The sequence below is a fragment of the Acanthopagrus latus genome, chromosome 14 (genome assembly GCF_904848185.1).
Source record: "Acanthopagrus latus isolate v.2019 chromosome 14, fAcaLat1.1, whole genome shotgun sequence".
NCBI lineage: Eukaryota > Metazoa > Chordata > Actinopteri > Spariformes > Sparidae > Acanthopagrus > Acanthopagrus latus.
Window position 1 is genome coordinate 20,721,442 of NC_051052.1, and position 24,121 is coordinate 20,745,562.

At 45.7% G+C, this 24,121-nt stretch overlaps 2 protein-coding genes across 2 annotated transcripts in view; one reads left to right on the forward strand and one right to left on the reverse strand.

The window, feature by feature from the left end:
- cand1 (cullin-associated and neddylation-dissociated 1) lies at window positions 1-13,048 on the reverse strand. The gene is made up of 25 exons (XM_037121685.1): window positions 12,702-13,048; window positions 8,931-9,006; window positions 8,744-8,811; window positions 8,500-8,654; window positions 8,276-8,399; window positions 8,102-8,189; window positions 7,847-8,015; window positions 7,501-7,752; window positions 6,892-7,043; window positions 6,658-6,798; window positions 5,442-5,583; window positions 5,140-5,348; window positions 4,894-5,062; window positions 4,708-4,797; window positions 4,162-4,315; window positions 3,832-4,069; window positions 3,517-3,705; window positions 3,278-3,421; window positions 3,055-3,190; window positions 2,799-2,975; window positions 2,184-2,279; window positions 1,919-2,088; window positions 1,667-1,831; window positions 1,350-1,457; window positions 1-1,261 (listed from the first exon to the last, which is right to left on the reverse strand). The coding sequence occupies exons 1-25, from the start codon at window positions 12,767-12,769 to the stop codon at window positions 1,037-1,039; spliced, it is 3,705 nt and encodes a 1,234-aa protein (XP_036977580.1). The 5' UTR covers window positions 12,770-13,048; the 3' UTR covers window positions 1-1,036.
- An 8,631-nt stretch (window positions 13,049-21,679) lies between these two features.
- grip1 (glutamate receptor interacting protein 1) overlaps window positions 21,680-24,121 on the forward strand; it is a 59,090-nt gene continuing 56,648 nt past the window's right edge. Inside the window, exon 1 of the mRNA XM_037121690.1 lies at window positions 21,680-21,937. Within this exon, the coding sequence (XP_036977585.1) occupies window positions 21,883-21,937 (55 nt within the window). The 5' untranslated portion in view covers window positions 21,680-21,882. The remainder of the gene's footprint in view (window positions 21,938-24,121) is intronic.

Genomic DNA, 24,121 nt, shown 5'->3' on the forward strand with positions numbered 1-24,121 from the left:
TCAGAGTATGAAGGCAGGCAGAAATGGACCTCTTTATTTTTCTTGGGCGATAAACAACAGTGGATAGTCCCGACCAGACCGGACCGAACCAGATTAAACCAGACTGGACCCGGTTTCACCAGATCAAACCAGACTAGAGCGCGGTCTATGAAACAGGTCCTGACCGGACCGAACCACTCACACTGATCAGAATTTGGTTACTTTGTGTTACACACTGCGTCACCGTGGCAACAGCCACACAGGGCTGGTCCGATCAGGTCTGGTCAGGTCAGACCTGGTCCAATAATCTCTCCTGTTCCCTTCCTTCAGAAGAGTGAAGGGAGCGAGGGCGGGTCTATTGAATCAGGGGAAACAAAGAAGCTGATTGGTCCACAAACAGTAAAACCCCGCCCACCCATCGTCACCCGAGGGCATCCTATTGGTTGCCTACATCATTCGCAAAAACAGAGCGAGCCCTTCTCCCATTGGTCACCACAGCCTCAGGCAGGAAAGGCTGTTTTTTTCCCCCATTGGTCAGTTTTAACACGCCAACTGTCAGTCACTCAGCAGCGGCCAATCAGGTTACAGTACCTGTGGAACTTTCTGGAATAACGAAACGAAAAAGAAAAACGAAACAAAAAAGAGAAGAATGATGATGATCAGGGAGATCAGCCAATCACATGACCTCACCAGAAAAACAAACAGGAAGTGGGAGGAGCTTCCAAGCCTCTTATGGAATTTATTTTTCTTGATTTTTTTGTGTTTTTTTGTTCGTTGTTTTTGTCCTTTTTGTCCGTGTGTGTGAGCCGAACGTCAGTCTTCTTCCACTCTTTTCCATCAGCTGATTTCAGTGCAATGCATCATGGAACGATCGATCGCTAGGAGAGGGTGTGTCACTACAAGTGTGTGTGTGTGAGTGTGTGTGTGTGAGTGTGAGAGAGTGTGTATGTGTGTGTAGGTGTCTGCGTCCTGTTGTCATGGAAACATGCTGCAGGGTTAGCGCTCCAGCAGCTGGGTGGTGCCATGTTGCATCGTGGGAACTTGTTAGTCCGTCTCTCTAGCTGGTGTCCATGGACTCCATGTTGGCGGAGCTGGAGTCCCTCTGGATGGAGTCGAAGATGGCCGCCAGCTCCTGATTGGACGAGATCTGGGACTGAAACTCTGACATCAGCGGCGACTTCTCGGCCTCGGGGATCGTCAGCAGCGCCACGACGGCTCGCATCGCCGACCGCTTCAGCTCGTCCTGCTTCTCGAACTCCTGCTTCACCGAGTTCGCCTTCACCTGCGGACAGAGGAGCTTTTATTCTGCTGCTCAAAATGACGTCGCTAGAGAGAAACGCTGTGTGTGTGTGTGTGTGTGTGTGTGTGACCTTGGTGGTGCAGGTGGCTCTCAGCGGCTCCACCAGTCGGTCCAGTCTCTGTAGAACGGCACTTGGACACAGAGACGACAGCCGGGCCAGCATGAGGAACGTCAGCATCTGAGGACAAGAACAACAACAACAGTCGTCAGCTGGAACAGCAGCAGAACAAACATCCTCATAACTGATTACTTCAGTCGAGCGAGAATGAAATAAAATGTTGCAGGAGCAGCAGTGTTTCTGCGTTTCTGCAGTCTCCAGTCTAAAATCAATACTGTTTCAAAGGGACCCTGGTGTTGCAGTATTTGCGTCGTGGCGTGTGCGCGGACCTTGATGTCGTAGTGATCCTTCAGTCCGTCCTCCACGTGGTTGAGGAAGGTGAAGATGTCGATCCGGTCCAGGCAGCTGTCCAGCAGAGTGTACATGCACTCAAACGCAGCCTTCCTCAGGTCCAACCCGTCATCCACCGTGTGTTTGAACGGCCCCATCTCCACCTACACAGAGAGAGATGAGAGTCAAACACCTGTCCACCCTGATCAATCAGTTCATTGATCGGTCTGTGTGTCAGTGTGTTGCCTCACCTCTCTGATCAGCTCCTTCCTCACTTTGGTCTCGTTGTACAGTTGTGGCAGCACCGAGTCCAGCAGCTCTCGGATCAGACTCGGCTTATTGTGGGCAGCAGAGTTAAACGTTACCAAGGCAACGCGACGCACGTTCAGGTCCGGGTCCTCCAGCGTCTTCAGGAAGTCACCTGAGGACAAACAACATCAGAGAATCAGAGATGGAGCTGCCTCGTTAATAACGCAGCTGTGTTTCTGATCAGTGATCAATAAAACAGATTCTCACCTATGCAGTTCTTCAGCAGTGGGTCGATGGGCTGTGGTTGGTCAGAGATGGTGAACTTAACCGCTGTTACCACGGAGCTCCTGGCATACGACGAACCTACACACACACACACACACAGAGACAGATCAATAATCAATAAATCATCAGATCTATCAACAGCTTCAGGTCCAGCAGTTCAATTTATGGCTAATTCAAAGTTTCTGTTGTGTAAACCAATGAGATGCAGCCTGAGGAGAAAGAAGCAGTTTGATTGGCCATGAAGAAGGAGGAGGGCGGTGCTTATGAAACTGTTCAGTCTTCCTATTGGTTGAAGTTCTTGTTTTCTGATTCTGTTTCCAGGTAGAAAAGGGAGACAGAGTTTATAAGTCAATCAACTGATGATTGATACCAGCCGATTTACAGATCTGATTGATTACCAGGACAGGTATCCTGTAGGGTGTGGCAGCAGGGTTTACTGGGGACTGATCAGAGTATTGATTACCTGACTCCAGGTATCCTGTAAGGTGTGGCAGCAGGGTTTACTGGGGACTGATCAGAGTATTGATTACCTGACTCCAGGTATCCTGTAAGGTGTGGCAGCAGGGTTTACTGGGGACTGATCAGAGTATTGATTACCTGACTCCAGGTATCCTTTGAGGCGTGGCAGCAGGGTTTCGGGGTCGATCAGCGTCAGTTTGCCCAGACACTCGGCCACCACGTTCCTGGTTCCTTCCTCTTGACACTCGCAGTGTTTGAGCAGCAGAGACCAGACTAACTCCACGTACGGCTTCAGACCGGACACAGACGCAGAACCTCCACACAGACGCACAGATTAGAACCAAAGACACGCTCACACAAATTGATTTGATTACCAGTTTCGAGCTGTTCTTACTGATGATCTCTTTGAGGGAGTGCAGCAGCAGGTACTGTCTCTTAGAGGACGAGATCTCCTGCAAGACGAACGGCAAATACTCTGGAAGATTTCCCACCGCGATGCTGCCCAGCGCATAGGAGGCGGCCGACTTCACCTGAGGGACACACGGGCAGACACGGGGAGGTTAACGTCTACAACACCACCTTAAATGTTAGACTTTGGCTGGACGGATGAGTGTTACCTCTTCACTGGAGGAGGAGAAGGCGTCCAGGATGACTGTCTTCAGCTCTGGTTGGCTGCTCAGGTCCACATGGTGTCCCACCTCGCCCAATGAGAGCAGAGCGAGCAGTCTGATGGAATCTGTGGAGCGGCTGTTCTTCACGTCCTGTCAGTCCGAGAGAAGAAACTTTATTTAATCCCGTTGAAGACACAACACCAGTACACACATTACCGTGCAGGTAAGACAGACAGGTAGATTACCTGGATGAACTGTCCGACCACAGCAGGCCCCTCGGTGGGACAGGCTCTGGTCAGAGCGGCGACACATTTAGCAATGGAGCAGTACGCCTGTTTGTGAGGCAGAGCGGCACTCTGGGAGTAAACCGGACCGGTCAGCATCCTCAGCAGGTCCATGTAACCCAGACCAGGAGTCTCTGTGGCCACTAAAGCCTGAACACACACACACACACACACACACACACACACACACAGTTACAGACTGTTATCATCGTCTGTTCCAGCTTGTTGCAGTGACGATACTGTTGGGGATAAAATAACGAAGTGCTCTCGTTGTACCTGGTAGAAGTCCAGCATGGCGGCGAGCGCTCCGCCCTGCAGCAGCGGGGATCGAACCAGCGTGATGAGCTGCTGCAGGATGTTCCCTCCGCTCAGCTGACCCAGCGAGGACGGGTGAGTCACGGCCAGCGTGGACAGGAAGCTCAGCGCCATCTGAGACACGTGCATGTCGCTCTCAGAGATGAGAGGAGGCAGCTCGGCGAGGACGGCGTCCACCATGACGGGAGTCACCGCAGAGCTGAAACACACACATTTAAACAGAGTTACTGACAGGAAGGAGGGCGGAGCTGACTGCTGTGGGCGGGGCTGACAGGTGTATGTGTGTGTTACCTGTAGTTTCTGAGCAGGATGTCTAGAGCAGCCAGCGTGCAGAGCTTCAGTGCTCGCTGATTCTTGCGGAGGAAGGAGGCGAGGATGGGAACGGCGTCGGGGAGAACCGGCCTCAGATCGATTTTCAACGGAGAGCCGGCGATCAGCGTCAGAGCTGCGACAGACGAGCGAGAGTCAGAGTCTGGGAAGTGACTATTTTTAACATCTTTAATTCTATGAGTCCGTGTTCTGACACGTATTGTCGTCCTGCCAACACGTTTAAAAATAAAAAGCCTTTTGTTTTACAGAGTGCACCAGTCTGAACTCCCAGCAGTGCATTAAGACTCAGGAGAGCAGGAGGAGGAAACACACGACTCAAATCTAAAACCAGCCTCACTGTTTATCCTCCATTAAACCTCATCGAACACGACGCCGTTTTAAAGTAAACAGAGGACCATGAACCTGCAGCAACACATGTTAGATTTCTGTTCAGACTGAATCTGAGGCAACATGATTGCGTCCACGTGAGCTCGACACGTTTCAGCCTGAGTGAAACGCTCTTGTTACCTTTCACCGTCGTCAGCCGGGTGATCTCGTTCTTGAGGCGTTCTAAGAAGATCAGCAGCGTTCCAGGAAGTTCATTAGGCAGTCGGTCACCTACACAACCAGACAGGACGGAGAGATCAGGAGACGCAAACAGGAAGCGGCATCACAGATGACATCACACCGCTGCGACTGGGAGGCGGTGGTTACCTAGGTTACAGATGATCTGTCCCATGCAGGAGATGGCTCGCTCTTTGACTTCCTGGTCGATGTCGGCGGCTTTCAGACGTTTGATCGTGCAGGTGAACAGGTCGTTAATGTAGGGGGAGGGGTCGAAGCTGTCGGAGCTCTCCGATTGGTTGTCTAGAGGTCGGATCACCTGGAGGAGACAAACAGGAGGATCAGCTGTGAACTGTGACATCAGAGGGCGACGGAGGCGGCAGGTTCGACTCCCACCTTGACGAGCTGCTGAGTGACGAGCAGAGCCTCAGAGGTGATCTTGTAGAAGGGGTCTCCCACGCACGCCACCACGGGCGGGACCAGGGCGGGGACGTGGGCGTGGAAGGCGTGAGCGGGATGTGTGACCATGATGACGTGGAGACACGCCAACGCGTCGATTTTGAGGTTGGAGCTGCTCGACTTATCGTTCAGAGAGAAGATGATACCTGGAGGACAAACACACTGTGATTACTGATCCGGTCATTAAAGCCTCGCTGCAGTAACAGAATCAGAACCAGCGGTGGACCAGCATCTGGTACCTGGTATTAGAACTGGGATGTGCTGAGTCAGGGCTCCTGGCAGGACGTTCACCAGCTCGGTCAACATGTTGAAACAACACTGACGAGTTTTGACACTTTTCTCCTTCAGCTGCTTGTGAAGAGCTTTCACTATCATGGGCACCTGCAGAGGGCGAGAGACACCGACACCGTGAGAACGAGAGCGAGCGAGAGGACGCCACCACACGACTGCTTCCTGTTTTCTGTGGTCGACGTGCAGGATGCTGAGGGTTTCCTGTCACCATGACAACAGAGCTGAAGCCATCGCAGGTACGACAGTGACACCTGCTGCACCAACACAGAAGTGCAGCCGGAGAGGAGAAACATCAGAAAATCATCACAGTGGTGAAGTCTCACTCCTCTACCTGAAGACGAGCTCAAACTGTCATCTGAATTATTAATTAATCTGTAGGAAAGTTTCCAGATCAACCCGTTAAGAAAAAGTGTTTCTGAAAATCTGAACAGAATCATCAACATTAACTAAAAACCTTTATTTCTCAGCCTCTGGAGCAGAAAGAAACATAACATAAAAAACTTTTCAGAAGGTAAAATGTCGGCTTTCATTGGGAATCGTTGCTAAAATCTGCATTAACAAATCACAGAGCGTGTCTTCAGTCACAACACAGGTTCAAGTGCACAAAACCCCAAAATATTGTGTTAACTTTCATGTTCGGGAAAGAAAATCTAAAACTTTTCACACACGAGGAGCCACGATTAGCACATCTTTGGTAAGTTTACTAAAAGAAAATGCACAAATTTAATATCTCAACTGTAAATCAATCAACTTTTCAACTCATCCACTCACTGAAGTAGCTGGGGACTCGTTTTAGAACATAAAATGTCTCCATAAGGCTCAAACGGTTTTGTAAAGGTGTCATTTCCACCCTCGACATGCGGTCGAGCTCGCGCACCCACTTCAGACGGGGTGCATGCCAACACTTTGAGCTCAGCAGCTACAGTGAAGATTTTGGCTTGAGGGGTGTAAGTATCATCTGGTCTGAGATCAGTTAGTGATGTGTTCTCTGCTGCGATCACAGCAGACGAGCTGATGGAGACATCTGATGTTTTAAATCAAGTCTCAGCTGCTTCAGTTGTTGTACTGTGAAGCTCCAGAACTGTTCTGTGGACTACAGCACTTCACCTGACTTTATATCATCATGGACGGACTTTTTGGCTGAACTGTTCCTTGTTGTCTCACCTGGCTCTGCAGCATGGTCAGCGGCGTCTCTCCCTGCTCCATGGCGTCTGGATCAGCCAACCAGCTCTGAGCTGGTCTGGTCTGTTTGAGCAGCGACAGGTAGGCGTGGAAAACATCCGCCTTCACGTTCTCCTCCCTCTCCTGCACACACACAGAAAAGATGTTATTTCAATAATCAAAAAAGGTAAAAAAAAATTACTTCAATCAAGGTGTGATCGAGGTGTGCGACGGTACCTTGAAGCGACAGACGAGCGCAGGAGAGACGGAGCGATAAAACTCGGGCAGCATCTCGTGACGCGTTGAAACGACGGCGTCCAAACACTTTGCAGCCGCCCGTCGAACCTTCCAGCTCATGTCGTCATCGTCACTGTACTCATCATCACTGCCTGGACAGACAGACAGACAGACAGGCAGACAGGCAGACAGGCAGACAGACAGGCAGGCAGGCAGTTAGTATCCACACTGCAGGATCATTCAGCTGAAGATAAAAACTGTCACATTTCTGGGGCGCCACATAGCTCAGTTGGTAGCGCGCGCGACCCATGAGCCGAGGCTCTGCAGCGGACCCGGGTTCGACTCCCGGCCCGGGTCCCTTTGCTGCGTGTCACTCCCTGTCTCTTACCCTGTTTCCTCTTCATCTGCACTATCAATAAAGCCAAAAAAATATTTAAAAAAAAAAAAAAACTCACATTTCTGTATTTCCGTCTCTGACAGGAACAAACAGAATTTGGACCTTTTCTCACTCAAACCAAATTAATCAGTGATCAAAACAGCTGCTGAAATAATCAGTTGATCACTGCAGCTCCAATCAGATGTAACCTGTCCTGACTCATAACTGGGTACCTTGGTAGTCTTCGTCGTTCTGCTCGGCGTCCATGGCGTTGTCGTCCTCGTCTTCATCGTCAAAGTTGTAGTTGGGGTCGTAGGTCAGGTAGCGCAGGCAGATGGAGATGACGGTGGGGACGTGGGGGTAAACTTCTTTAGGACACCTCCTGACGAAGGACTCGAAGGCCTGGATGCAGTACTCTCTGAGCTCGTCATCGTCCACGTTACAGAACTTCACTACCAGAGGAATGATCTTCTCCAGATACTCTCCTGCAGACGGACAGACACAGAAGCTTAGCGGCTGCAAAAGTTATAATCCAACAACCGAACATGGACGCTGCTGGTTGGAACGCAGCAGTCTCACCGATCCGGTGTCCCGCCTGTCTGCTGATGGCGGCCGTGCACTGGATGTAGGTTCTGGTGGTCGACATGTTGTCGTTCCTGCCCAGCTCGGTGAGGAGGTGCTCGATCAGATCGATGAAGACCAGGTTCCCGCAGGACATCACGAGGTGGCCCAGGGCCATGATGGTCCTCTGAAACAGTCACAGAGTCACAACAAGAGCCACAACAAGAGTCAGCACAGAGCGACCCCGCGGAGCGACCCGAAGGTGAGTCTCACCTTTCTGACGGCCAGCCGGGGGGACGTGAGCTGAGGCAGCAGACAGCTGAGGATGGAGGGGTGGAAGTTCACCAGCAGACCTCCCTGTCTGTAGAGAGACAGACAGCGTTACTGAAACACTAGGAGCTGTACTGATCGTATCTGCAGGTGTGACACACACAACAGGAAGTTTACCTGCAGAGCATGTCGGCCATGATGTCGAGCGCCTCCAGCTGCACCGACACGTCTTCCTGTTTGGCGATGGCGCTCGTCAGACGACCCGTTATCTTCTTACAAACACTGGCAGCTAGAGCCGAGCCTGAGAGACAGACGGGTGGATGTTAGACAGACGGATGTTAGACAGGTGGAGCTTCAGCAAAGTAACTGTAACATCGTCACTACTGTTTGTGCGTTCGTACCGCTGGAGGCGGGCGGCAACTCTCCGATGACAGTTTTGAGTCCGATGGAGGAAATGTCTCTGAGCTGCTCTTTGTCTGACAGCATGTTGGTGCACAGAGTGTCCACGATCGTCTCCACCTGGTACTCCTTCACCTTACTGACCAGGGGCCCCAGGCTGAGCGAAACAAACGCACCCACAGTTAAAACGCACACACACACACACCAGAGAGGCTCACACTCATACGACACCGTGTGTGTTTTTACCATTTGACGGCCAAGTTCTGAACTTCTCCGTTCTTGTCTTCTAACAGTTTGAGAATCATCCTCACCACCTGCCAATCAATACATCAATCAATACAACAATCAGTACATCAATACAACAATCAATACATCAGTCTATGAGCTTGCAGCCAAAACAAACAGTTGGAGTGATGAGGAGGTGTGAACTGACCTTCCTCTCGCTGTCGTCGTCCAGTTTGATTGAATCTTTTTGTAGCTCCGTCATCAAGTCGTTCGTGGCCATAAACCTGCAGAGAAAAGAGAAACGAACCAACGACCCGACGATGAAACAGATTTAATTCACCTGAATATAAACAGTCAAACACCTGCAGCCGCCTCTGTGCTGCAGTCCAACAGTCATCCAGCAGATGATGCTACATCGAGCAGAAACACAACAAAACCCATCTGAGACCTGAAGCCAGTTTTCTTTAACTCAAAGCTGTAAAGGTTAAACTGTTAGACCTCAACACGGCTCGCTGCCGGATCAATAACTTACACAGACACCATGAAGTGACACGACGGGGAGAAACATTACGTGTCTGAGAAGGAATTTCTGGCAGAAGATCACTTGTAAAATGCTGAAAGGTGAAGAAACGGTGTTCACATCTACAGAGATGTGTACAAACAATGTTTGATTGATGGAAGTGATGGAAAAGCTCGGCAGGATTTCACAGAGCCCAACGTGACGCTGGCCCACAAACAGACACAAAATGTCTCCTACAGATCAGTGATGTCGCTGCACTTCACACTGAGCACACAGTAAAATTAGAAAAAGCAATGTCGAGTTCAGTGAAACGTCTCAACTGTCGGTCCTGATGATTCAGTCTCAGACACTCGTCTTGATTCTCTCGTCGGGTCGGCAGCAGGTTTTTTTTTTTTTTTACAGCCGCACGATTCTGACACTTCACAGATTTGTTGTCACTGCAGGAAGTGATGAGAGCGATTGGAGCAGCTGACGGAGGAGGATCAATCTGATCTGTGAGAAAGAAGCTTTTCAGGGACTGAACTCATCCTGTTCACATTTCCTGCGTCCGGCGCTGCAGCCGCCCGAGTCGGGAGAGGAAGATAAATGATTCTATCAGGCGGATCGAGGAGAACTTTCAGCACCGGGATGGTCGGGAATCAAGATAATCACTAATATCATCACATGAATGAGTTGACGTACAGACTCATCGTGTCAACATGGCTGAAGTTACCAACACTTATTTATCCTTTATTTACGCAGGACGACCTGAAGAAGTTGTTACTTATTTAAGATTCTTGGTTTCCTCTGCGATGAGAACGTGCAAACTCCTAAAACTAAAAGTCTAAAACTCCAAAATGTTCCATTAAATAATCACAAAAGCAGCAAACAGTCACACAGAACAGTCGAGACTTAATGAAGTGGAATAAATGATTGGACCAATTGTTTCAGCTCTTTCTAATCTTCATATACGCAAAATAAAAACCTCACACATTAATGGAGCTTTTCTTTATCTTACATCTTGTTTGGATTCATGACTTGCAGGAGAAAGAACCAGGATGAGGTTCTGCTGGCGGGTCGGACTCACTCTGCTGCTCACTGACACATCATTCATACTGACGCCAGCGAGTTCCAACTGTTACACTCCGAGTCCAACGTGTTCTCAGCTCACCAGCACCAGAATCACACACTGATACTCAACTCATCTGATCTGTCATCTGATCAATACGATCAGTCTGTAGATTGATTTATATTTTTCACTGGCATGACAGGAGAGGAGGACTTTACATCATCAGGAGGAGGATGACTGAGTTTTACTTTTAAATCAATGAATCAACGGTTAAAACAGTCACAGCTTCATTTTCTGTTAAATGACGACTCAACCAACACTGATGAGTTCGAGGGCTGCAGGAAGTTTTGGTCGCACATTTGGTAAAAACTGTGAATAAACATTCTGATTGGTCACAAACTCGCCTGAAACGTATCAAGTTTAGCTGATTGGTTTTTGTTTCTTGCTGCTACAGTGTTATCAATAAATATTGATACTGAGCACATGAACAGGTTCCAGCTCTCATGCTCCTGCAGGGTCGATCCTTCAGTACCGTCTGGGTTTATTTGCTCAAACAGCAGGTTGTAAATTAACTAAATCAACATCGCTGATGTTTTTCCTCCGTGGTATCAAATATCGGTATTTTTCTAGTATTGTATCATAGTTAGAAAGTGACTGTTTCATTTAAATGTGAAAAAAACATTTTCCTGCACCTTTAATCTCTCTAACTATGACTGAATTAATGTGTTCAGACTTTAAAACACATTATTAGGTGCACCAGTGTGTAACGTCAGTCTGGAGACAGACAACACTATGACCTGAGGGTTTTTGTCCACAGAGCACATATTTCTCTGAGAAAGCTTCCAGATGAAAATCTCAACTTTTCAGAAAGCAGAAAGCTGCTGGAGACGTCACCGTTGCTCTTTTTCTTTTCTGAGGCGATAATATCCAGAGTGTTTTTGTCTCCTCGTCCTCTTCGCTCTGACGTCCAATAAAAGACAAACGGATAGTAAACCATACAGGATCAGACTCGATCATACAGCGTCTGTCGTCAAGAAACAACACGCTCCTGAACGCACCGCCAGCACTTTGTGTTCACATGTCACGTGGAAACAGATCTGAGTGGTAATAAACATCATCGTGTTCCTCACACGGACACGTGAGAGAGATGAACTGCTGTCAACATGTAACGGAGCATCAACGCTGACAGAAACAGGTTGAACAGCTCATTCATCTGCTGATTATAATCTCAGTTTTTCATTTTGTCTATAAAACGTGTCAGAAAAGGCTCCTGAAGCCCGAGGTGACGTGTTAGTAACACTTACAGCGAACGTCCAACAGCTGAAACCCAAAAGATTCTCAATTACTGCCGCTGGATAAAACAACAGGAGTCATGGAAATATGTGGCGGACCCTGCCACCTTTCTAGCTTCTGGGATCTGAGTTAAGAGCCGTTTGTTTATTCAGTGATGGAGAAAAGTTTGTATTTTTACCTCGTTAACATTATAAATGTATATCTGAGTTTGCAGTTCTTATATAGTTGGGTCAGTATCTGATCACCTGAGATGATGAGGATGGATTAATTGATTCCAGCTGATCTTCACTTCAGACTACAGAGGAAGACGACAGTAACACAGGAGGCTGACAGACTTCACCTTCAGTTAGTTATATAAGCTCATATTGTCTCTACAGTGGACCACAGCAACATCTACACCTGCTGGCCTCAGACTGATTGATTACACATGACAGATATCGATCTGCAGATGAATACAACACTTCAGATCCTGGCTGTGAGCATCGACCTGTCAGCGCTGTGTGGAGTTGCAGTGTGTTTACATGTTGTTATTACCTGAGTTACCGATGCTACCACACCCCCAACAACATGCTAGTTAGCCGCCACACTTACATCACCACTCCGCGTCAACTGTTTATTTACATCTCGACTGCTAGCATCAATTAGCTTACATGCTAAGCTCACATTTAAACCATCGGCGCTGATTGCACCGTGAGAATCCATGCACAAACGATGGATGACATCACGCTAGCTTGCGGCATGACAGAAGTTAGTGCTGCCGATGAGCTAGCCAGCTAGCAGGCAAGCTAGCCGCTAACTGGCGGCATTTAGCCGATCCTTGGCTGTCAGTTTAGCATGGTGTGCAGCAGGTTAGCGTGCTAACCAGCTTTTAACGCTGTCAACGAGTTTAAACCGTTGTCAAATCAAACGCTAACGAGCATCACCGCTGTTAGCTAACTAGCAAGCTAGCGATATGACGATGATCAGACAGGTGGCAGGCTAGCAGTTAGCATGACAGCCTGAGGCCTGACAGAGCCAGCGCTGGCTGCCCGGCCACTCTTCGCTACATGGAGGACAAACAGTCCGAGCTGATGAGACGAGCCGTGCAGTCTCTTCGCTCCGCCGGGCTTCACTTTTACCTGAAATCCTTGTCGCTGGAGGTCATTTTCTCCAGCAGGTTGGAGATGTGGTACGAGGCGCTCGCCATGTCGGTGCTGTTAGCTGTTAGCCTCCTGCTAGCAGACTGCGCTGAGTGTGTGTGTGTTCCGGCTCCGACTGTCTCTCTGTCCGTCTGTGTGCGAGTGTCTCCGGCCGTCTGTCTGTCGGTCCGGCTGCTCGGGTTCAGGTACTCGGTGTGTCTGCGGTCTGCTGCCTGTCTCTCTTTCTACAGCGACTGTCGCATCCCGGGGCGCGGAGTTTGGTTTGTTTGAATGGAGCTCCCGTTCTCTCTGCAGAGGGGCGGGGTTAGCAGGATGGACGCTGCGGGGTCGAAGGTCAGAGTGAGAGCAGGCGGATTTCACACGCCTCACACACTGTATGTATTTATATATCTATATATTTATATTTAACTTAAGACCACAACAATAATGTTCACTCGTTACACATATTATATTAAATCATATTAATTTTATTGTTGTTGTTATTATATAATAATATATTTTATTATATTACATTATATTATATTATGTTTTATTATATGATATTATATAGAAAAGAAGAAAAATAAATTAAAATGAAAACATAAAACATATACATTACACATACATGATACATTTGAAAATGAAAGGAGCTGCACAGAAATTAAAACAAAGCCAGAAGTATGGAGGCCTGAAGCCGCCAGAATAAAAAATAAATAGGTAAATATGCACCAAAAATAAAACTTACAATAAACATAGGCAGTAAGTAATTTATAAAATTATTTTTGAATGTTTAGTTTTATTCTTTTATTTCATAATTTCCAAATTTTAGTTCATTAATATAATTCAGTTTTTTCACATGTATTCATTAACATTGGTTTGTTTGTTTTTGGCTGGGTTTGTTTACATATACGAGGACTTTGATTGGTTGATCTGACTCTCAGACAAACAGTTTGAAACAGGATCAACTAAAACTAGAAACATAAATAAAAATCTGATCTTGTTAAATAACTGTCACTCACTGCACAAATTATATTACACAAATAGACTCACAAATAGGTAAAATAATGTTCATAATAAACATAGCAGACCGCTGAAAACTACGCAGCCAAAACCGTCATGAAGAATGAATTTAAAGACGGCTACTTTCTATCTGCAGACAAAGTCAACAAACGCCAGCGTCACATTTGAATCACACATCTCATCTACAGCACTTTAATTAAACTCTAAATCCCCTCAGAGCTGTCGTCAATACAATTAATCTGCAGATATTCTCATCAGTGACTCATCGTTTTAGTCTCTCTTCATGCAGAACTATAAATTCTCTCTTTCCAGCTTCTCAAATGACAGGCTGCTGTCACGTTATCTCTTCATGTCGGCCTGCAGGTACTTTAAAGCACCTGCTCTTTATTCCTCATTCTTTAGAGGCTGTAAATGACGCGGCAGCTGCTTCAGAGACTCTTGAAGTCGAACGTGAAGCTCTGATCGTTTGTTCAGACAGAAGTGATAAACGTGAGGTCGGAGCGTTACAGAGACCTGGGTACGATTTAAGGTTCAAATGTGGTCAAGTCTGTCTTTAAACAACATTGTCAGGCCTTCAGAGAGCACGTCTGTTTTATTCTCAGGTTCAGGTGAAGCTGATCTGTAGTTTTCTGCTGCAGCTCACATTAACACGCCTGTCGTATGAACAGCATCATAAATAAACTTAAGGTGACATTAATCCTGCTGCTCCTCCTCCGCTGTGCTCAGGACGTCTTACATTTCACACACAGCGAGTTACAAAGACTGTGAGTTTGGAAGATGTGAGAACCAGAACCGACAAGTTCTTCAGTACTGACTGAGTTCTGATGGGCCGGATCAGAGGACACAACGTCTCTGAGGTAAACACAAAATGATCACAAAGAGACTAAATCCAGTCACAAAGCAACACATTTACCATGAAGAGATACAAACTGAAAAGAAAAGGGACGCAAACTCTCCACAAACACACAAAAAAAACACAAATAGACACAAATCAGCCACAGCGTGTCACAAAGAGACACAAATACAACAGAAAGGAATGCAAAATGTCCAGAAAAGAACAACAATTGACCACAAAAGACTGACTGTGGTGTGTGAAGTCGTACATGTGTTGTCCCTGCATGTATTGGTGCAACAGAACTCTCCTCCTCTTTCTATTGATAATTGATTATTGATTATTGGATCATTTCAGGCCGTTAATGACTTTAGGAAACAACTTAAACGTCTGAACTGAGAGCGACCTCCTCACAGAGAGCGAGCCTGTGAGCGTCTCTGCAGCTCTGAGGCACTTTGGATCAGATCGAGTGCTCCTGAAACATAAAGACAGACTGATTTTACATCCTCCTGCTGACGTGGTCACAGTCGGATTCACCTGCAGCAGGTGTGTCGATTCAGACGGCCTCAGAGACACTTCCTGTTTCCTGGAGGAGTTAAAGTGAGAGAATTTAACTGTAAGGAGCCGCTCAGCGCTGCCAGTGTATCCAGAGCTATAACGAGCACATTATCCTCCGCTTTTAATAATGGAGATCACCCACACACACACACACACACGCACACACACACACACACACACACACCTAATTCATACATGCAGGAGAGAGATTCAGGATATTCAGGATGCTGTTGTTGTTTATTCATGCCGGTTGAATGCATTCAGTGTGTGTGTGTGTGTGTGTGTGTGTGTGTGTGTGTGTGTGTGTGTGTGTGTGTGTGTGTGTGTGAAATGAGTCACAGATCAGTTGAGTGGGATGTTTACAAACCCCCAGGCGCTCTCTCTCTGTTGACACATAATGCAGCCACTGACATATGCATGCTGTGATTTGTGTGTGAGTGTGTGTGTTTGTGCATGGCGTGTGTGAGTGTGTGTGGTTGTGTGTGTGTTTGTGTGTGTGGTTGTGTGTGTGTGTTTGTGTATGTGTGTGTGTGTGTGTGTGTGTGTGTGTGTGTGTGTGTGTGTGTGTGTGTGCGTTAACGCATTGACAGCGTTTGACAGTAATCTATGAAATGAGGCTCCAGCTGCAGCACGTCTTCAGATGTCTTGCAGGAAACGATCTTGATTATGATTGTGATGGTGATGAAGATGAGGATGAAGATAAAACACATGATGAAGGTGTGATGAATATAGATCCAATCCCCTCCGCTGTAAGCTGATGGGCAGGATGATGAACATAATGCAATCATGAGGAGAGAGATCGTGATGACTCTGACGATCATGGAGGCAGAGATGGTGTTGATGATGATTGTGATGAAGATGAAGATGGAGATGGTGTTGATGATGATTGTGATGAAGATGAAGATGGAGATGGTGTTGATGATGATTGTGATGAAGATGAAGATGAAGATGGTGTTGATGATGATTGTGATGAAGATGAAGATGGAGATGGTGTTGATGATGATTGTGATGAAGATGAAGATGGTGCTGATGATAACAGCAGCTCGTCCTCACCAGAAATCCAGACGTTTGAGTCGACACTGCGAGCAGCTTATTACCACATGTGTTCCTTTATCGTTTGCTCCAGTGGATGTAGTAATTATGACGGGAGCAAAGGAGGAAGTCAGGTGACAGGTAGTGTGAATGACCACAAAGAGACACAAAACAACCACAAAGAGACACAAAACAACCACAAAGAGACACAAAACAACCACAAAGAGATAAAATGACCACAAAGAGACACAAAACAATCACAAAGACACACACTGCGACTTGTGTTGTGTGTGAAAGAAGCTCCGTGAATGACCTGTGAATGACGTGACGTGTGAAATATCTCACACTTCTTCTCCTCCATCACCACAAAGATGAGATCTGCCAAACAATCAGAGCTTCAAGGTCGATCTGAAGTGTCGAGTGTCTGACAGAAGCTGCCTCCTCATTTAAAGCCTCTAGAGAGACTTTGACAATCTCTGCAGCAGCTTCAACATCAGCCGGCATCACGTTACACTTTCACTTCTGGGTGAAACATCCAGGTGACTGCACACCTTTACATCCATGTATGTTTGATTTATCCATTGTTTTAGACAAAGGATTTACCTGGTGACCATGCAGCAGGAAGAGCAGCTGCAGCCGCTCTGAGAGTATTGATGAGAGTTCATGAAGAGTCCAGGAGGACAAACACGTCCTGACATGTTCATTTCCAGACAAGCTGGAAGCTTTTACTAAAGTTTTGACCTTTCATGGTTCTGCTCGCTGAGGTCGGCTGTTCTGAACTCTGACATCCTGAGTCGAGGTGACCAGAGCCTCTCCTGCTCAGCCAGCGATGAAACACACTGCTCAGGATACTTCACTGCTCACTGATGTGTTCAAGGACACTTCATGAATATTGGCTGGTATAAGGTTTATAGCAGTGTTGTTATAAAGTGCTCAAAAGTCATACAAGTAAAGATGTCGGGCTAAAATATTACTTTGGTAGAAGTAAAAATCACCTGTAAGTTAAAATATTAAAGTCTCTGATATTAAATGTACTCATAAGTTTACATGTTGACCTGTTATCATTTTCACATCTGATTGCCAATAATAATAATTGACTGATGCACAGTTTTTGTGTTGCTAATGTTTGTTCAGATGTGTTTTGTTTCATTTTTTACATGTTTCTCCAAAATTGAGTCCAAAATATTGTTATTTTTGGGGCTTACCTAGAATTTAAAACAAAATCTGACCGTTTTAATTGATTAATTCACAGCTGTTTAACCTTTTAACCAGAGTTTAAAAAGTTAAATGACAATAACTTCATGTAATTTGAGTTTAATAATTAATAACAATGATCTGGGTCTTAACGGTGGATAATCTCTCTCTGACTGTAACTGTTTGTCTGTCTCGGCCTCCTTCTCTCCATATTGAGGTCAGTCTCTGCTTTTTGTCTCGTAGCCTGCAGAGACTCATTCTTCCACTTCACTGCGCCTCCTCCTCCTCCTCTCTCCCCCACAGCTCCACGGGGAGGAAAGATGGCTGCTCGTCATGTTGAAAGCTGTCAGACAATCGCTGCTGTTGTCAGACAATTAATCTGCTGTTTAAGATCCAGTGGTGTGGATCCACTTTGTCGCTCTTTCATTACTCATTCACTTTTGTTTGTGTTTTTGTACCATCTGTCAAACCATTAGACCGTCGCGTGTCATTAGCTAACAGTCTCAGAACCACTTTAAAGAGACGCTAAACTTTATATCTGAGAGGATGAACAGCAGCGTCTGTACACTGACAAAATATCCTTTATCAGCTGTAAAAACAGGTTCTTTGTATATTTAATTTGCTTTACATAATTGCTCCTGTTCTAAGCTCTAAGCTAAGTTGCTGATGCTAAGCCTGTCTAGCTTTCTGTCCTCACATGCTGTTTACAATTGTGGCAAAACATTTTAAACAATTGGTATTTTCATGTAGAAAGAAGTAAGAGAAGCAGCTTCTTTTTCTAGCCATCTGAAATGATAACTGTAGCTAACAGATCTCATCAGCTTCAACAGTTAATTAGCTAATTAAGCTATCATTACCTCCATGTGGGTGGAAAACAGCCTCTGGTCATGTTTTTGATGCTTCCAATCGTACTCATGTTAGACATCTAATCTTGTGAACGGGCTGTGAAGTCGGCACTTGGTCACCACATGATACCGTGCTAACAGACTGAGGCTAAAGCTAACGGTTCTCTGGCAAAACATCCTGACCACACGTCTTCTCACTCAGACAAAAGGAAAGTAAAGCCTCTTTTTCTAGTCGGCAACCGTCAAATGAACCATCTGGAATGACAAATGTAGCCAAGCTAGCAGATTATATAAGCTCTAACAGTCAGCTAGCTAATTAAGCTAACGTTGCCTCTGTCTCTGGTTGACTTTTTAACATTTCTGTGAACAACAATCTGCTAACAGTCTGACGCTAAAGCTAACAGGTTGGGTATTAGTTGTGTAGTTAACCAGACATGCTAACTTTAGCAGATACACACAGTTTGATGCATTCTGTACAGTTTTTCTTGGTATTTTTTAACCTCATTCAACGTAAAAGTATCTCTCTAACTTCAGGTCCTGTTCTGTAAGATACTGTTTCATCCTGGATCAGAACCAGCAGCAGAAATGTCAAAGGTCAGAGGTCGCAGCAGCCTGAGCCTGAGAATAAACGGTGCTGTTACCATTCAGTCAGTCAGTCACACAGCACAGCCACCGCTCTGTAAACTTCTTCCAAGATGTGGGCGAGGCGTCACCTCCGCTGCTTTGTTCTCCACGATGGCTCCGAGAATTAAAGGCTGAAATTTGGCAGAATTCCCCTTTAATCCGCAGCCAAGTGGAGGTGGGGGGTGAATTCCTCAGAGGCGAGTCGGGACAGGAAGGAGACTTCAAATACCTGTGTGTGTGTGTGTGTGTGTGTGTGTGTGTGTTTTCTAGGTTAATGTGTCTGCAGGATTATAACTGTAACACAACCGATTGTTGATTGACAGACTCTGAAATGTGTTCTTACTGCAGGTTCATCAGTTTTAACTTTGTGACTAACGAGTTGAACCTCATGTTTGTGTCTCTGTATTTGTACATTTCTTGTTTTTTCCGTTATGAATAGTTTAATTTTTGTTGTCAACTTTGATGGAAGAAGAACTCAGATCTGTTACATCGCACACAAAATATATCATTATACAAAAGATGGAAGTTTTAACTCGCTAACATCTATTTATTATATATTTTGTGTTACTAATCTGCGTTTGCAGGTAAACAAATTAAAATGAAGAGGAGGAATAAGTGTAATAGTTTCCTTTAGTGTTGTGGGGCCTCAGTTCAAAGTAATTAAAAAGGAAAATCACCTGGTGTACTTCAGTAATTATACTTAGTTACTTTCCAAACAAGTTTGAGAAAAGCTACATGTGAAGTCCACTGGTTGCAAAAATAGTTCTGATTGTATGGAAACCTATGAGAAAATGAACCTACCTCTCTGTGGAATTATTCCCTCAGTGAACAGTTTCCTAATGACTTTAAAGTGTCAATACTTAGTTTAAAATCTTCTTCAACATGGCATGATAATTATTTAGTAAATTACGGTCGCATGTACGGTAAAACGGACGCTATGCTTTGGGGGCGTGGCCAACTTGTGTTTGGGTTATCAGATTGGTGAGTGGTGCTGCCTGACAACAACACTGAGAGGACACACTGCCTCAAATACATAAACAATGATGTCATCTTCCATCACGACATCACCAAACCTTAATACAAATATTTCGAAAATGCTTAATATCGGCCAGATAATCATCCAGGGTCCAATAATCAGGCTACAAGAACAGTCCCATCGCTCTTCAACACTTAAATTCTTACACATTATGTCTTTAAATTATGAGTCCCTGAGGATTCTGAGATATCTTCCAGGTTTCAAGATAAGTAGTTTGAGCTATTTCCATGAATTTAATGCTAATATGTGAAGCTGTGGCTGTGAGAGGAACAGACTGCAGGTCAGAGACGGGCTCAGCTAAGCTCTGATTATATTTAAGATTCATTTTTTTTAAGCCGGTATAGTTTGCTGGATTTCTTTCTCTCTGTGTCGTTGTTTGAACACTTTGAAGTGATTCATCCATCTCAGTCTGGCTGCGAGGAAGCCGGGGGAGTTGTATTGATCCCAGATGATTTCTCTCTGTGTACTCCGTCTCTCTCTGCTCTGCTGTGAATGAATGGAGGCGCGTGATCTGCCAGACAAACGCCCCAAAATAATGGACATATCTGAAAACAATTTAGGAAAAAATTAAAGCTGAATCTGTCAAGAAGAAGCGAAGCTGCACATCCGACAGACTCACGAAGCTCGCAGGGATTTGGGGTTTTAATGGTTGTTGTTCATTATTGAGAAGCAAACAAATACACAAACACATCAGATGCTACAGATAATAAGACAAAATGATTAATCACTGCAAAGTGAATGTAGTTTGGTTGAAAAGATAAACAAAGAAAGACAGAAGAAATAAAAGGTACAAAACAACATTAGTCCTCTTTGAAAAGATCTTTGTACAGCTTAACGCTTTCATTACTTGTGTTATGGTACGTTCACTAATTACTAATCACTAATCAATAATTGTGGCTTGGTGGTTTGTAACACATTTATTTGTACTGAGACAGGACAAAAAAGGAGCTGAAGGTGAGCGAGGAATGTGGCTGCGACATGACAATTTGTTTGATTTTTGCAGCTTTAGCAGAGGAAGTCGGGCTGCCTTGTAAGTCATGGAAATATGTCTCAGCACCGCATAGCTCTGATCGTCACCAAACTCCATTCAGGAAATGAGCATTTTAAGAGTTGTTCACTCGTCTTTGAGCCGCCAGACCTGACGAAGCATCAGTTCAGGCTCTTAACAAGGCGGAGTTACGATGTTGTTATTTCGGCGTTCTTCTGATCCATTTATTGATCCAGAACACAGAGGAATGTCTTTGTTTTGGGTTCATACTGATGTAGTGAGACAGATTAGTTTAGTCTACATCTACTTGCTGGTCAAAATCACTATTTATTGATTTTAACACACCTATTAAGAAGCTGCCACTCAGCAGAGACAGGTAGAGCCGGAAGCTGCAGTCAGACGGTGATGCATATAAAATGTTTTAATATATTATTTAAATTCACACAGTGAACCTTTAAAGTTCAGGGAGAAATGTTGTGCAAATGCACATTTGTGTATGTAAAATTTAGCACATGTCATTAATAACCTCACAGTGATGTCACGTTTACACTCATCATTATTTTTACACTTCATATTTAATCCTCCAGTCCAGAAATGGATGGAGTGAAATGTTGTGTTAAAGGTTCGTCAGTGTGTGAACATTTAGAGACATATTGATCTGTTGGAGATTAATTATGACGTGTACCTCTTTTCATCACGTCACCCTCTCTCTCTCTCCCACTCCTCCTGAGACCACAGCGAGGCTCGAGGGGTAGAGTTACGAAGGGGGGAGGGGGTCGAGAGACATAGACAAAGACAAGGAGGGAGGGAGAGAGAGAGAGAGCGAGAGAGAGAGAGAGAGAGAGAGAGAGAGAGGGTGGAAAGAGAGCGAGCGGTAGAGAGAGGTAGCCCGGGAGTGCAGGGGGAGGTGGATCCCTGTGTGCTGTAGCGGCTCAAGCTAAAGCTAACTAGCCATGTTGCTGTCGCCGCCGCTGCTGCTGCTCCTCCCGCTGCTGGTGGTGTGTGTCTGCTAGCGGGCCGCCCTGGACTCCCTATCCGCCCTGAGGTGCATCATGCCCGGCTGGAAGAAAAACATCCCGGCCTGTCTCCAACCGGACCAGGAGGGAGGTAAGACCGGACCGGACCGATCCGCACAGGTTCACACCGACCGGCGAGTGTGTGTGTGTGTGTGTGTCAGTGCGTACCTGTGTGTGTGTGTGTGTGTGTGTGTGTGTGTGTGTGTGTGTGTGTGTGTGAGACAGAGAGCGCGTGTACTAATTATCGCCGGTGCAGCGTGGTTTGGCGCCGCCGGTTGAGCTCGCGCACACGGCGACTGTCTTCAGATTAGTGAAAGTTGGTAACTGATACCGTGTGTGTGTGTGCGCGCGCGCTTGTGAGTGTGTGTGTGTGTTAATCTGACGCAACGGGTGAGGTTACAGTGACGTTACGGTGATTTCACGTTACACTTCAGTGCGAGCGTGTCCATCACTCGGCGGTTTTTAGTTAGCAGGGCAGCTAGCAGGCTAACGGGCTAACCAACGGTTAAACCCGGGCGAGGACTTAACGGTCGGTGCTGGTCAACCGAGGGGTCTGCCCTTGTGTGTGTGTGTGTGTGTGTGTGTGTGTGTGTGTGTGTGTGTGTGCGCGCGCGCCGACCAGCCTGCCCCGGTGTTTGCTGGTGTTACAGTGAAATCTGTGACCCTCCAGTTTGTGGTTTGATCGGGTTTTGACAGGTCAGGTGTTGACTGTGACGGTTTGTGTCATAACACCCCTCTGATGCTATGACACAGTCCTCTCTGTGTTACTGGGGTCACCTGTGTGGTGGAGTATTTTATTTTAAACAAATGTATTCATTGTCTTTATGCGTCCATAATTTAATGTACAGAACAGAGATCCATCCCCAATCACAACACACGTGTACATTAAATTACAGGTGTGAATCTTAAATGATTCACTGTCAGCGATTATCAAAAAAGACTTCCAGTAATCAGATTACAGCAGTCGACAAAATAAAAGCTGCATATTCTCAAAACATAAAACATCACAGAAACACGACCGTGCCTCTGCGGCGCCTTAGCACGTTCTGTTTGTAATCTACAGTAATTTTGTTTTTTCACATGGCGGCTTTGAGATAAAGCCTCCTCAGATCTTGGCTGATTAGCTGCGCTCGCTGCAACACTTAGTATTTATGGCTGCAGGTGAAAACAGTTAACGTGATTAGTTCCCAGACATGTGCCCCGAGATGTCCATCTGAAAAAATAAAACATACAACAGAACTACAGTTTGCAGATGCTTTTGTCCAAAGCTGCATACTGTACATTTTAACTCCCTCCTACATTCATGGTGGTGGCTGCCATGCAGCGTTCCAACCATCACGTCAGGAGCAGTTCAGGGTTCAGTATGTTGCCCAAGGTCACTCTGACATGCAGACTAGGGGGATCGAACCAGCGACCTTCCCTTCCAATAACAAGATGCTTGTTCTACCCCCTGAGCTACAGCCGCAACTCAATGCATGAAAGAATATAACATATTGATGGTAAACATGTCTTCTTCTTTGGAAAAGGAAGCAAGTGGAGAAAATCACCAGACTCCCAGTAAAAAACGCTCTATTTAACACTCTTTGCAGTCGGAGAAACTGTATAAACCGTGTAAAATTCTGCATACAGCACATTCTTAATGGTTTGGACCTACTTGTTAATTCGGTAAATGTGATACACTGTCCAGTGATGTAGGTGTGCATTTGCATTTAGAGTGGGGATCACAAGACAGTCAATGCCAGGTGTGAACTGACGGTCCACTTATGATCGGATCACTCTGGACAAATGTATTTTTGTATCAGCGCGTATCAGATTACATACATGCCAATACTGATACACCTTTAAGAGGCCAGTAGTGTCCGATACTATCAGTTTAGACAATACAGTTTATTATTGAAGTGTAAAATATCCTGCCTCTGTTACAACTGGTGTATTATGATATAATGTAATACAGTAGATTTTGTCAGGCTCTTGTCAGCATGTCACAAAAACACAAATCTGTGTCGCCTTTTTGATGATTTATTCAGCTGCAGGTTAAAAGAAAGAGAGAAGATATTGATTAGTGTGAAACCGATGTCTCCAAAGTCATATTGCACTGGTGGGCGAACTGTGGACGTTATTCCAACACATTTAGTGTTTCTAATGAAGTGTCATAAATATGGAACTGTGCAGGCTGTGAGCTGCCAGCGAGAAGCTTCCAGGACATCGTGACAGGGGCAGTTTTATACATTAATATAGAATAAGATTTAAACGTCTTGTCAGTGGAAAAATGCTC

Coding starts and splice junctions, on each gene's coding strand:
- cand1 (XM_037121685.1), bottom strand. CDS start 12,769: ATGGCGAGCGCCTCGTACCACATCTCCAACCTGCTGGAGAAAATGACC. Junction 8,655..8,743: donor CAGAACTTGGCCGTCAAATG/GTAAAAACACAC, acceptor TGTTTCGCTCAG/CCTGGGGCCCCTGGTCAGTA. Junction 2,280..2,798: donor CAAAGGATACCTGGAGTCAG/GTAATCAATACT, acceptor GTGTGTGTGTAG/GTTCGTCGTATGCCAGGAGC.